Below are 12,630 nucleotides of genomic sequence, written 5' to 3'. Positions count from 1 at the left end.
CTTCTCTCTTCAGTCAGTCAGGCACTCCCATTCCTTGCACTGATTCGTATGGGGACGCTTATTTAGTTATAAAAGACAAGAAAAGAAAAAAAGCGGCGGCTTGCCTCCTCTGGCTGCCTTTGCAAACAAACCTTGCGGCGGGCGGGGTTGTTTGGGGGGGGGGGGGGGGGGGCGTGTGCGAGTTTTTTTGCTTTCTCTTTCTTGTTGTTGTGGTGGTGGTTTGCCAAGACCTCCCCCCGGAGACGCACAGCGCAGCCCCGCCCCCGGCGCACAGGCACACACACACACAGCAGAGATTTTTCTGGGGGACTTTTTATTGAGACACACACGCCATTTTTTTTTTTTAAATAATTCCTTTCTCTTTCCCCAAAGGGCACTCAGGTCTATTTTTGGCACCGCACAGGTAGCTCCCCGAGGGGAGGTGCACCGCTCCTGGAAGTACTGCAATACCAGGTCGATGCGTGGAGTGGACGGAGCAAGCTCCTGTTCCGACCCCCTGTTCCAAAAATCCATTTAATATAAAGATCTCAGATAGAGATCATATCAGATATTAAACTGATAAGAACAGATACTACACTTGATCTTAGCCAAAAGGCCGAGAAGCGATGGCTTGCGTCGCCCCCCCGTCCGAGGTACCCCCTCGCCCTCACGTCTCCGCCTTACCGGGAGCGCCCGGCGGTCGCGCGCCGCCCGTCCGCGACGGTCGCCAGGCTTCCGGAGCCACCGCTCGGCGGCCAGGGCCCTGCAGCCGACGCTCCCGCGCCCCAGGGGCGGAGGGCGTGCGCCGGCCACGCTCGGCCACCGCCCCTGGGAACCCGCCCTCGGCGACCGGCGCCAGACCTTGCTGAGGCCGCTCCCCGCGGCGGGCCGGGTTGGCTGGCCGGCGTTCATCTGCATGGCTCCTCCTGGCGCCCGGCGTCATCATGGTGACAGCCGAGCAGGTCGGCCGGCCGGCCTGTGTTAGCGGCGGCGGCTTTGGCATGGCCTCGGCTGGGCAGACACTCCTTCCTTCTGCTTGCCATGCCATGCCATGCAGGCCGACTGAGGACGGCAGTCCGGGAACAGCAAAGCAGAGCAGAGCAGAGCAAAGAGCGACTGGGCTGGCCTCCAGCCGAGCGGCAGATTTAGCAGCCCAGAAGAGCGGCGAGTGGGGACATCCTGTATACTACACTCTCGGCTGGGGCTGGGGCTGGGGCTGGGGCTCCCTCCCCCTCCCACCCTCACGCACGCAGCCCCCCTTACCTCAGGACGCCCACAGACGTACTCTCCCCCTCCCAAGACGTCCCCCAGCGCCGGGGGATAAAATTTTTCTAAGTCCCGCCCGCTCGCTCACCGCCCGCCGCCCTCTCCTCGCTCACGGGGACCGCACCGGCTCGCCCGCCCCGCGCGCCTCCTTCGGCCTCCCCTCCCTCGGAGCAGGGAGCCCCGGCTGGGGGCGGGCGCCGGGGGCCCTCCGGGCGGCGCCCCGCTCGCCTCCCTCCCTCCTTCCTTCCCTCCCGGCAGCCTCCGCCGGCCATCTGCATGCGGGCTCCGCCCCCCCGCCGCCTCCTCCTCGCTTACCCGGCCGCTCAGCTGCCTGCAGAAGCGGATAGTCCCGTGTTGAACGGGGCTCGTCAACTGCTCCCTGACAGCCCCGCTCGCGGGTCCGACGCCCCGCCCCGCCCCGTCCCTGCCGGCAGGAGCGGCAGGTGTGAATGGGGTGTGAACGGGGCTCCTCCACAGCTCGCTGGCAAGGCCGACGCCCCGCAGACTGCTTGGCCGCAGTCTTTCTGCCTCCGCCTCTGCTTTTCCAAGCACTCACTCACTCACTCACTCACTCCCCCTTGATTGATTTAAAAAAAAAAAAAAAAAAAAAAAAAAAAGCGGCGGCTTGCCTCTGCTGCCTTTGAAAAAACCTCTTCTCTCCCTCACTCACTCACTCACTCCTTCAGTCAGTCAGTCCGTCAGTCAGTCATGCACTCCCATTCCTTGCACTGATTCGTATGGGGACCCTTATTTAGTTATAAAAGACAAGAAAAGAAAAAAAGCGGCGGCTTGCCTCCGCTGCCTGCCTTTGAAGAAAACCTCTTCTCTTCTCTTCTCTTCTCTTCTCTTCTCTTCTCTTCTCTCTTCAGTCAGTCAGGCACTCCCATTCCTTGCACTGATTCGTATGGGGACGCTTATTTAGTTATAAAAGACAAGAAAAGAAAAAAAGCGGCGGCTTGCCTCCTCTGGCTGCCTTTGCAAACAAACCTTGCGGCGGGCGGGGTTGTTTGGGGGGGGGGGGGGGGGGGCGTGTGCGAGTTTTTTTGCTTTCTCTTTCTTGTTGTTGTGGTGGTGGTTTGCCAAGACCTCCCCCCGGAGACGCACAGCGCAGCCCCGCCCCCGGCGCACAGGCACACACACACACAGCAGAGATTTTTCTGGGGGACTTTTTATTGAGACACACACGCCATTTTTTTTTTTTAAATAATTCCTTTCTCTTTCCCCAAAGGGCACTCAGGTCTATTTTTGGCACCGCACAGGTAGCTCCCCGAGGGGAGGTGCACCGCTCCTGGAAGTACTGCAATACCAGGTCGATGCGTGGAGTGGACGGAGCAAGCTCCTGTTCCGACCCCCTGTTCCAAAAATCCATTTAATATAAAGATCTCAGATAGAGATCATATCAGATATTAAACTGATAAGAACAGATACTACACTTGATCTTAGCCAAAAGGCCGAGAAGCGATGGCTTGCGTCGCCCCCCGTCCGAGGTACCCCCTCGCCCTCACGTCTCCGCCTTACCGGGAGCGCCCGGCGGTCGCGCGCCGCCCGTCCGCGACGGTCGCCAGGCTTCCGGAGCCACCGCTCGGCGGCCAGGGCCCTGCAGCCGACGCTCCCGCGCCCCAGGGGCGGAGGGCGTGCGCCGGCCACGCTCGGCCACCGCCCCTGGGAACCCGCCCTCGGCGACCGGCGCCAGACCTTGCTGAGGCCGCTCCCCGCGGCGGGCCGGGTTGGCTGGCCGGCGTTCATCTGCATGGCTCCTCCTGGCGCCCGGCGTCATCATGGTGACAGCCGAGCAGGTCGGCCGGCCGGCCTGTGTTAGCGGCGGCGGCTTTGGCATGGCCTCGGCTGGGCAGACACTCCTTCCTTCTGCTTGCCATGCCATGCCATGCAGGCCGACTGAGGACGGCAGTCCGGGAACAGCAAAGCAGAGCAGAGCAGAGCAAAGAGCGACTGGGCTGGCCTCCAGCCGAGCGGCAGATTTAGCAGCCCAGAAGAGCGGCGAGTGGGGACATCCTGTATACTACACTCTCGGCTGGGGCTGGGGCTGGGGCTGGGGCTGGGGCTGGGGCTCCCTCCCCCTCCCACCCTCACGCACGCAGCCCCCCTTACCTCAGGACGCCCACAGACGTACTCTCCCCCTCCCAAGACGTCCCCCAGCGCCGGGGGATAAAATTTTTCTAAGTCCCGCCCGCTCGCTCACCGCCCGCCGCCCTCTCCTCGCTCACGGGGACCGCACCGGCTCGCCCGCCCCGCGCGCCTCCTTCGGCCTCCCCTCCCTCGGAGCAGGGAGCCCCGGCTGGGGGCGGGCGCCGGGGGCCCTCCGGGCGGCGCCCCGCTCGCCTCCCTCCCTCCTTCCTTCCCTCCCGGCAGCCTCCGCCGGCCATCTGCATGCGGGCTCCGCCCCCCCGCCGCCTCCTCCTCGCTTACCCGGCCGCTCAGCTGCCTGCAGAAGCGGATAGTCCCGTGTTGAACGGGGCTCGTCAACTGCTCCCTGACAGCCCCGCTCGCGGGTCCGACGCCCCGCCCCGCCCCGTCCCTGCCGGCAGGAGCGGCAGGTGTGAATGGGGTGTGAACGGGGCTCCTCCACAGCTCGCTGGCAAGGCCGACGCCCCGCAGACTGCTTGGCCGCAGTCTTTCTGCCTCCGCCTCTGCTTTTCCAAGCACTCACTCACTCACTCACTCACTCCCCCTTGATTGATTTAAAAAAAAAAAAAAAAAAAAAAAAAAAAGCGGCGGCTTGCCTCTGCTGCCTTTGAAAAAACCTCTTCTCTCCCTCACTCACTCACTCACTCCTTCAGTCAGTCAGTCCGTCAGTCAGTCATGCACTCCCATTCCTTGCACTGATTCGTATGGGGACCCTTATTTAGTTATAAAAGACAAGAAAAGAAAAAAAGCGGCGGCTTGCCTCCGCTGCCTGCCTTTGAAGAAAACCTCTTCTCTTCTCTTCTCTTCTCTTCTCTTCTCTTCTCTTCTCTTCTCTCTTCAGTCAGTCAGGCACTCCCATTCCTTGCACTGATTCGTATGGGGACGCTTATTTAGTTATAAAAGACAAGAAAAGAAAAAAAGCGGCGGCTTGCCTCCTCTGGCTGCCTTTGCAAACAAACCTTGCGGCGGGCGGGGTTGTTTGGGGGGGGGGGGGGGGGGGGCGTGTGCGAGTTTTTTTGCTTTCTCTTTCTTGTTGTTGTGGTGGTGGTTTGCCAAGACCTCCCCCCGGAGACGCACAGCGCAGCCCCGCCCCCGGCGCACAGGCACACACACACACAGCAGAGATTTTTCTGGGGGACTTTTTATTGAGACACACACGCCATTTTTTTTTTTTAAATAATTCCTTTCTCTTTCCCCAAAGGGCACTCAGGTCTATTTTTGGCACCGCACAGGTAGCTCCCCGAGGGGAGGTGCACCGCTCCTGGAAGTACTGCAATACCAGGTCGATGCGTGGAGTGGACGGAGCAAGCTCCTGTTCCGACCCCCTGTTCCAAAAATCCATTTAATATAAAGATCTCAGATAGAGATCATATCAGATATTAAACTGATAAGAACAGATACTACACTTGATCTTAGCCAAAAGGCCGAGAAGCGATGGCTTGCGTCGCCCCCCGTCCGAGGTACCCCCTCGCCCTCACGTCTCCGCCTTACCGGGAGCGCCCGGCGGTCGCGCGCCGCCCGTCCGCGACGGTCGCCAGGCTTCCGGAGCCACCGCTCGGCGGCCAGGGCCCTGCAGCCGACGCTCCCGCGCCCCAGGGGCGGAGGGCGTGCGCCGGCCACGCTCGGCCACCGCCCCTGGGAACCCGCCCTCGGCGACCGGCGCCAGACCTTGCTGAGGCCGCTCCCCGCGGCGGGCCGGGTTGGCTGGCCGGCGTTCATCTGCATGGCTCCTCCTGGCGCCCGGCGTCATCATGGTGACAGCCGAGCAGGTCGGCCGGCCGGCCTGTGTTAGCGGCGGCGGCTTTGGCATGGCCTCGGCTGGGCAGACACTCCTTCCTTCTGCTTGCCATGCCATGCCATGCAGGCCGACTGAGGACGGCAGTCCGGGAACAGCAAAGCAGAGCAGAGCAGAGCAAAGAGCGACTGGGCTGGCCTCCAGCCGAGCGGCAGATTTAGCAGCCCAGAAGAGCGGCGAGTGGGGACATCCTGTATACTACACTCTCGGCTGGGGCTGGGGCTGGGGCTGGGGCTGGGGCTCCCTCCCCCTCCCACCCTCACGCACGCAGCCCCCCTTACCTCAGGACGCCCACAGACGTACTCTCCCCCTCCCAAGACGTCCCCCAGCGCCGGGGGATAAAATTTTTCTAAGTCCCGCCCGCTCGCTCACCGCCCGCCGCCCTCTCCTCGCTCACGGGGACCGCACCGGCTCGCCCGCCCCGCGCGCCTCCTTCGGCCTCCCCTCCCTCGGAGCAGGGAGCCCCGGCTGGGGGCGGGCGCCGGGGGCCCTCCGGGCGGCGCCCCGCTCGCCTCCCTCCCTCCTTCCTTCCCTCCCGGCAGCCTCCGCCGGCCATCTGCATGCGGGCTCCGCCCCCCCGCCGCCTCCTCCTCGCTTACCCGGCCGCTCAGCTGCCTGCAGAAGCGGATAGTCCCGTGTTGAACGGGGCTCGTCAACTGCTCCCTGACAGCCCCGCTCGCGGGTCCGACGCCCCGCCCCGCCCCGTCCCTGCCGGCAGGAGCGGCAGGTGTGAATGGGGTGTGAACGGGGCTCCTCCACAGCTCGCTGGCAAGGCCGACGCCCCGCAGACTGCTTGGCCGCAGTCTTTCTGCCTCCGCCTCTGCTTTTCCAAGCACTCACTCACTCACTCACTCACTCCCCCTTGATTGATTTAAAAAAAAAAAAAAAAAAAAAAAAGCGGCGGCTTGCCTCTGCTGCCTTTGAAAAAACCTCTTCTCTCCCTCACTCACTCACTCACTCCTTCAGTCAGTCAGTCCGTCAGTCAGTCATGCACTCCCATTCCTTGCACTGATTCGTATGGGGACCCTTATTTAGTTATAAAAGACAAGAAAAGAAAAAAAGCGGCGGCTTGCCTCCGCTGCCTGCCTTTGAAGAAAACCTCTTCTCTTCTCTTCTCTTCTCTTCTCTTCTCTTCTCTTCTCTTCTCTTCTCTTCTCTTCTCTTCTCTTCTCTCTTCAGTCAGTCAGGCACTCCCATTCCTTGCACTGATTCGTATGGGGACGCTTATTTAGTTATAAAAGACAAGAAAAGAAAAAAAGCGGCGGCTTGCCTCCTCTGGCTGCCTTTGCAAACAAACCTTGCGGCGGGCGGGGTTGTTTGGGGGGGGGGGGGGGGGGGGGCGTGTGCGAGTTTTTTTGCTTTCTCTTTCTTGTTGTTGTGGTGGTGGTTTGCCAAGACCTCCCCCCGGAGACGCACAGCGCAGCCCCGCCCCCGGCGCACAGGCACACACACACACAGCAGAGATTTTTCTGGGGGACTTTTTATTGAGACACACACGCCATTTTTTTTTTTTAAATAATTCCTTTCTCTTTCCCCAAAGGGCACTCAGGTCTATTTTTGGCACCGCACAGGTAGCTCCCCGAGGGGAGGTGCACCGCTCCTGGAAGTACTGCAATACCAGGTCGATGCGTGGAGTGGACGGAGCAAGCTCCTGTTCCGACCCCCTGTTCCAAAAATCCATTTAATATAAAGATCTCAGATAGAGATCATATCAGATATTAAACTGATAAGAACAGATACTACACTTGATCTTAGCCAAAAGGCCGAGAAGCGATGGCTTGCGTCGCCCCCCGTCCGAGGTACCCCCTCGCCCTCACGTCTCCGCCTTACCGGGAGCGCCCGGCGGTCGCGCGCCGCCCGTCCGCGACGGTCGCCAGGCTTCCGGAGCCACCGCTCGGCGGCCAGGGCCCTGCAGCCGACGCTCCCGCGCCCCAGGGGCGGAGGGCGTGCGCCGGCCACGCTCGGCCACCGCCCCTGGGAACCCGCCCTCGGCGACCGGCGCCAGACCTTGCTGAGGCCGCTCCCCGCGGCGGGCCGGGTTGGCTGGCCGGCGTTCATCTGCATGGCTCCTCCTGGCGCCCGGCGTCATCATGGTGACAGCCGAGCAGGTCGGCCGGCCGGCCTGTGTTAGCGGCGGCGGCTTTGGCATGGCCTCGGCTGGGCAGACACTCCTTCCTTCTGCTTGCCATGCCATGCCATGCAGGCCGACTGAGGACGGCAGTCCGGGAACAGCAAAGCAGAGCAGAGCAGAGCAAAGAGCGACTGGGCTGGCCTCCAGCCGAGCGGCAGATTTAGCAGCCCAGAAGAGCGGCGAGTGGGGACATCCTGTATACTACACTCTCGGCTGGGGCTGGGGCTGGGGCTGGGGCTCCCTCCCCCTCCCACCCTCACGCACGCAGCCCCCCTTACCTCAGGACGCCCACAGACGTACTCTCCCCCTCCCAAGACGTCCCCCAGCGCCGGGGGATAAAATTTTTCTAAGTCCCGCCCGCTCGCTCACCGCCCGCCGCCCTCTCCTCGCTCACGGGGACCGCACCGGCTCGCCCGCCCCGCGCGCCTCCTTCGGCCTCCCCTCCCTCGGAGCAGGGAGCCCCGGCTGGGGGCGGGCGCCGGGGGCCCTCCGGGCGGCGCCCCGCTCGCCTCCCTCCCTCCTTCCTTCCCTCCCGGCAGCCTCCGCCGGCCATCTGCATGCGGGCTCCGCCCCCCCGCCGCCTCCTCCTCGCTTACCCGGCCGCTCAGCTGCCTGCAGAAGCGGATAGTCCCGTGTTGAACGGGGCTCGTCAACTGCTCCCTGACAGCCCCGCTCGCGGGTCCGACGCCCCGCCCCGCCCCGTCCCTGCCGGCAGGAGCGGCAGGTGTGAATGGGGTGTGAACGGGGCTCCTCCACAGCTCGCTGGCAAGGCCGACGCCCCGCAGACTGCTTGGCCGCAGTCTTTCTGCCTCCGCCTCTGCTTTTCCAAGCACTCACTCACTCACTCACTCACTCCCCCTTGATTGATTTAAAAAAAAAAAAAAAAAAAAAAAAAAAAGCGGCGGCTTGCCTCTGCTGCCTTTGAAAAAACCTCTTCTCTCCCTCACTCACTCACTCACTCCTTCAGTCAGTCAGTCCGTCAGTCAGTCATGCACTCCCATTCCTTGCACTGATTCGTATGGGGACCCTTATTTAGTTATAAAAGACAAGAAAAGAAAAAAAGCGGCGGCTTGCCTCCGCTGCCTGCCTTTGAAGAAAACCTCTTCTCTTCTCTTCTCTTCTCTTCTCTTCTCTTCTCTTCTCTTCTCTTCTCTTCTCTTCTCTTCTCTTCTCTCTTCAGTCAGTCAGGCACTCCCATTCCTTGCACTGATTCGTATGGGGACGCTTATTTAGTTATAAAAGACAAGAAAAGAAAAAAAGCGGCGGCTTGCCTCCTCTGGCTGCCTTTGCAAACAAACCTTGCGGCGGGCGGGGTTGTTTGGGGGGGGGGGGGGGGCGTGTGCGAGTTTTTTTGCTTTCTCTTTCTTGTTGTTGTGGTGGTGGTTTGCCAAGACCTCCCCCCGGAGACGCACAGCGCAGCCCCGCCCCCGGCGCACAGGCACACACACACACAGCAGAGATTTTTCTGGGGGACTTTTTATTGAGACACACACGCCATTTTTTTTTTTTAAATAATTCCTTTCTCTTTCCCCAAAGGGCACTCAGGTCTATTTTTGGCACCGCACAGGTAGCTCCCCGAGGGGAGGTGCACCGCTCCTGGAAGTACTGCAATACCAGGTCGATGCGTGGAGTGGACGGAGCAAGCTCCTGTTCCGACCCCCTGTTCCAAAAATCCATTTAATATAAAGATCTCAGATAGAGATCATATCAGATATTAAACTGATAAGAACAGATTGACGTTTATTTAGAGAATTTTTAAAGACAAACAATACATAAATTATGATAGACAATTTTGAGTAACAAGTAGGACTGAGAGAATGGGTACATCCGGTAGCCGGCTTGAGGTATGGTGGTAGGGGGGATCTATGCCCTGGGGGCCTGGGTTTATGGCCCGTGGTGGGGAGTTTGGGCTCCCCCCGGGGGGGCCCGTTGGTGGGATGCCTTCCTCCTTTGGAACGATGGCTTAGGCCTTTCGTTGAGGGGTGCAAAGAGTAGGTAGTTCCTGAGGGAGGGGGAGGCTTGGGGCGGGGGGGTTTGGAGTGTGGCTAGTTAGAAGCCCAAAGTGAATGGAAAGAAGGGGGGTGTGGGGCCCCGGATGTAGACCGCCAGTGGGGTGGTTATCTGGGTAGCGGATGGGGGTTTGGTGGCGGTGCTCATTCTGGGGTTGAACTGGTAGTTTAAGTGGGTTGGATTTGGATATGGATTCGGTAGGGTGAGCATCGCACCATTGGTTGGATTATGGGGGCGTACGCAGGGTCAGTGTGCCTGGGAGTGAATGCGGGGATCATGGGACCAATTGAGTGGGCTGTCCGTTGTGGGAGGGCAAGCGTGCCTGGTTTACGACTTCGAGTCGGGTGAAGGTTCTAGTGGTCTAAATCTTGGGGAGCGGGAGGGGAGGTACAATTCGATCATACATACATACATACTTAAACCTACACAGTCACACTCGCAGTTATTCCTCCATATGTACGGGACAGGAGTTGGATAGTGGAATGGCCTAGGGGGGTAGGGTAGGGGGGTTAGTAGGGGCGGGGAGTCTAGTGGTTGGGGGGGTACTGACACACCCATACTAATCAGACCTATGCCTATGCCCCGGGTGTAATCCACGATCTGCTCCTGGTTCTGTGTTGAGAATGTGTAAGCGTAAGCATAGTAGACCTTCAGTTCCCCGAATTCCGTGTCCCTTGGCTTCCCTTATTACCGTATCCTGGTCCCCTTTGTTGCTCCCGCCTGGAGGGGGGTAGGAGACTCCCCTGAGCAAGTAAATGGTGGATAAGTTGAAAGTGGGGAGAAATGACTGACCAGGCGGGGCAGGATACGGGCCCAGGATCGGCGCCGAGAGACGAAGCACAAGGGTTAAGAGGTTGGTTACCAGGGGAGTATTTCCGGAGACGGGAGTGGGTCCCGCGGCGTCCTCTTCAGCTGCATCCGTGTCCTCTTGGTCAGGACGTGTTACACACCCGGGGGATTTTTTTTTTTTTTAAAGTATATCTTAGGTATTAGTAGGGGAAGTTAGGGAAGGGATGGAGGCAGTGGCAGAGTTATGGGGGGCGGGGGGCGTAGAGGGGTGAGGGAAGTTGCTGGACCTAGACAATTGGACTCACTCAACAACTACATGCACACGGGGGAGGGGGGGGGGGATGGTGGCACACATTGCTATTCTAATTGGGCCTTGAGGTTCAGGTGGGCTGTGGTTCTGGGGGTTGGAATTGGCGGTGGCCAGTGACATGTTCGATGTAAATGTCCCTGGACCACCGGATAGTGTCTGACACCATCAGGCGGCGCATCAGGTTAGCGTATTTTTTCCCGATGTTACACGCCTCCAGGGTTGCCTCATTTTTGGGGTCCCAGGAGCCCAGCGCCCCCACTAGCAGGACGTAGAGGTCCACCGTGTAACCTTGCGCCCGTAAAGTGTCCACCAGCCCGGAGTATTTTACGATTTTTCTTAAGCGGGCCGCCTGGAGTGCAGCTGGCCGGTTCTCGAAGGGGACGGACACCTCGATCATTGTGATTTTCTTAGTTTCTTCTTGAGTAATCACAATGTCCGGACGGAGGGAGCAGTTTGACCCTGGGATGACGGCGTCCTCGAGCACCGTGCCAAGTGTTGGGGGGAGCGCCTTCACTATACGGGTTTGGATAGCGTTGTGGCGTAGTTTCCAGGCTGTTGAGTGGGTCGTGCAACCGCAGAGGACGTGGAGAAGGGTCTCGTCGTAGTTACCGCACCGCCTGCAGCGTTTATCCCGGTTCCCATGGCGAATGGCCGCGTTGAGGGGGACGCAGTTGAGGCGCGCTCTATGGATGAAGCGCCAGTCTGCGAAGCGGGTGAAGTTGCCTCGTTGCATGAAATGGTTGCTGGCGTCCCACCGGCTGCTCACTTCAAAGACCCTGCCCTGGTCTGGTTTTTGTTTTAGATTGTGTATGTAGTGGCGGCGCAGGGACGTCTTGAGCAGTCTTTCGATGAATTTCCTGGTTTGTGGGGTGATGGTGGTGCGTCTTTCTGAGCCGATGTGGGGGATGACAAAGCCAAGAGTGGATCGGGCCTCGTCCCAGCTCCAGTGGCAGCCGAGTCGCTTCTTGAGACGGCGAGTGGCTACACGGGCGCGGGACCAGAGGGAGGAGAGGTCGCCTCCTTCCCTTCCAAACTCTGCCTCCAGTGATCCGCTGAGGTATGTTGCTATGTCTTGTTGGGTGGGGTTCCTGGTGATGCGCCTGCGGGTGGTTTCCGTTACTGCTGCCTGGGCGATGGCGCTGACTCTGTTGTCCGGGCACGTGAGGAGGCGGTATGCGTGAGTGATGATGGCCACGTCGCACAGGTCTCCCAGGCGACAGACATTGGCCCCTCCTTGCCTGTAGGGAATGTAAATTATGTCTGTTGCTGCCCGCTGAGGCAGGTAGAGCCATTTCTTAACCAGGCTGCGGATGGCTTTGTCTGCTTTGGTCAGAGGGCCTTTGGCCACCGCCGAGCCCCGAAGAGCGAAGGGGATGCGGGGTAGGAGGAAGGTGTTGAGGGCGTCTATTTTCTGCCATGGAGCCAGCAGGGAGACATCGAGTTTCCTTGCGTCGCTAAGGATGGAGTCGAGAGTCTGTGAGGGGGTCTGCTGGACCCTGACCCCGGTTGGCGTGGCCAGGTGTTAGTAGGACTCACCTTCCTTCAGAGCCACCATGGGCCGTCCTTGGATCTTGAGTTGAGTGGGTCTCACTGGGTCTTCATTATTACCCAAGGTGTGGAGGGAGGCGCATTTTTTCGCATTGAAGGAGAGCCCCATCCACTCTGCTGCTTGGCCAGCAATGTCAAGAAGTTGTTGGAGGCCCGACGTGCAATCTGTCAGGAGGACCAGGTCGTCCGCGTAGGCCAGGATGTTGATTTTGTGGCCATGGAGCGTGAAGCCCGCTGGGTTGGCAGTGATTCCCCGAAGAAGAGTGGGCATCCCTGTTTGACGCCTCGCTTGATGGGGATGAGGGGAGTTTCTCCGGTTTCCGCTCTAATGGTTGTGGAGCAATCACTGTAGAGGTCGCTCAGGAGGTTCAGGAAGGTGACTGGCATGCCGAATTCTTTGAGGGTGGAGATGATGTGCCGGTGGGGGATGGAACCAAATGCATTAGTCAGGTCGAGCCAGGCCACTGCCAGCTCCTTGTGGTTCCGCCTGGACGAGTGGATGGCTGATTGGAGAATAAAGTTGTGCTCATAGCACCCTTCATATGACATGAATCCTTTTTGTGAAGTACTGATGGCCCCTCCCTCCATCGCCCAGTTTGTAATCCTCGCTGCCAGGCAGCTGGTGTACAGCTTGTAGAGTGTACTTGAGAGAGAGAT

General features: G+C 59.9%; 1 protein-coding gene and 5 non-coding genes across 6 annotated transcripts; all 6 read right to left on the bottom strand.

Annotated features, from left to right (window-relative positions):
• Nucleotides 1-416: 416 nt before the first annotated feature.
• Nucleotides 417-607, bottom strand: LOC142825901 (U2 spliceosomal RNA). Its single transcript, XR_012900226.1, has one exon. It is a non-coding gene; the product is annotated as a U2 spliceosomal RNA (small nuclear RNA).
• Nucleotides 608-2,517: 1,910 nt separating this feature from the next.
• Nucleotides 2,518-2,708, bottom strand: LOC142825900 (U2 spliceosomal RNA). The gene has a single exon (XR_012900225.1). It is a non-coding gene; the product is annotated as a U2 spliceosomal RNA (small nuclear RNA).
• Nucleotides 2,709-4,635: 1,927 nt separating this feature from the next.
• Nucleotides 4,636-4,826, bottom strand: LOC142825897 (U2 spliceosomal RNA). Its single transcript, XR_012900223.1, has one exon. It is a non-coding gene; the product is annotated as a U2 spliceosomal RNA (small nuclear RNA).
• A 1,943-nt stretch (nt 4,827-6,769) lies between these two features.
• LOC142825899 (U2 spliceosomal RNA) lies at nt 6,770-6,960 on the bottom strand. Its single transcript, XR_016347442.1, has one exon. It is a non-coding gene; the product is annotated as a U2 spliceosomal RNA (small nuclear RNA).
• A 1,936-nt stretch (nt 6,961-8,896) lies between these two features.
• LOC142825896 (U2 spliceosomal RNA) lies at nt 8,897-9,082 on the bottom strand. The gene has a single exon (XR_012900222.1). It is a non-coding gene; the product is annotated as a U2 spliceosomal RNA (small nuclear RNA).
• A 1,369-nt stretch (nt 9,083-10,451) lies between these two features.
• On the bottom strand, nt 10,452-11,947 carry LOC149522090 (uncharacterized protein T26G10.4-like; the record flags this gene model as incomplete). The annotated part of the gene is made up of 1 exon (XM_089771473.1): nt 10,452-11,947. A coding segment is annotated over one exon (1,452 nt), but the record flags the coding sequence as incomplete, so codon positions are not given.
• Nucleotides 11,948-12,630: the final 683 nt, after the last annotated feature.

This window comes from Pelodiscus sinensis, chromosome 19 (genome assembly GCF_052426305.1).
Source record: "Pelodiscus sinensis isolate ZL-2025 chromosome 19, ASM5242630v1, whole genome shotgun sequence".
Taxonomy (NCBI): Eukaryota; Metazoa; Chordata; order Testudines; family Trionychidae; genus Pelodiscus; species Pelodiscus sinensis.
This window is presented reverse-complemented; position numbering and strand designations above follow the sequence as displayed.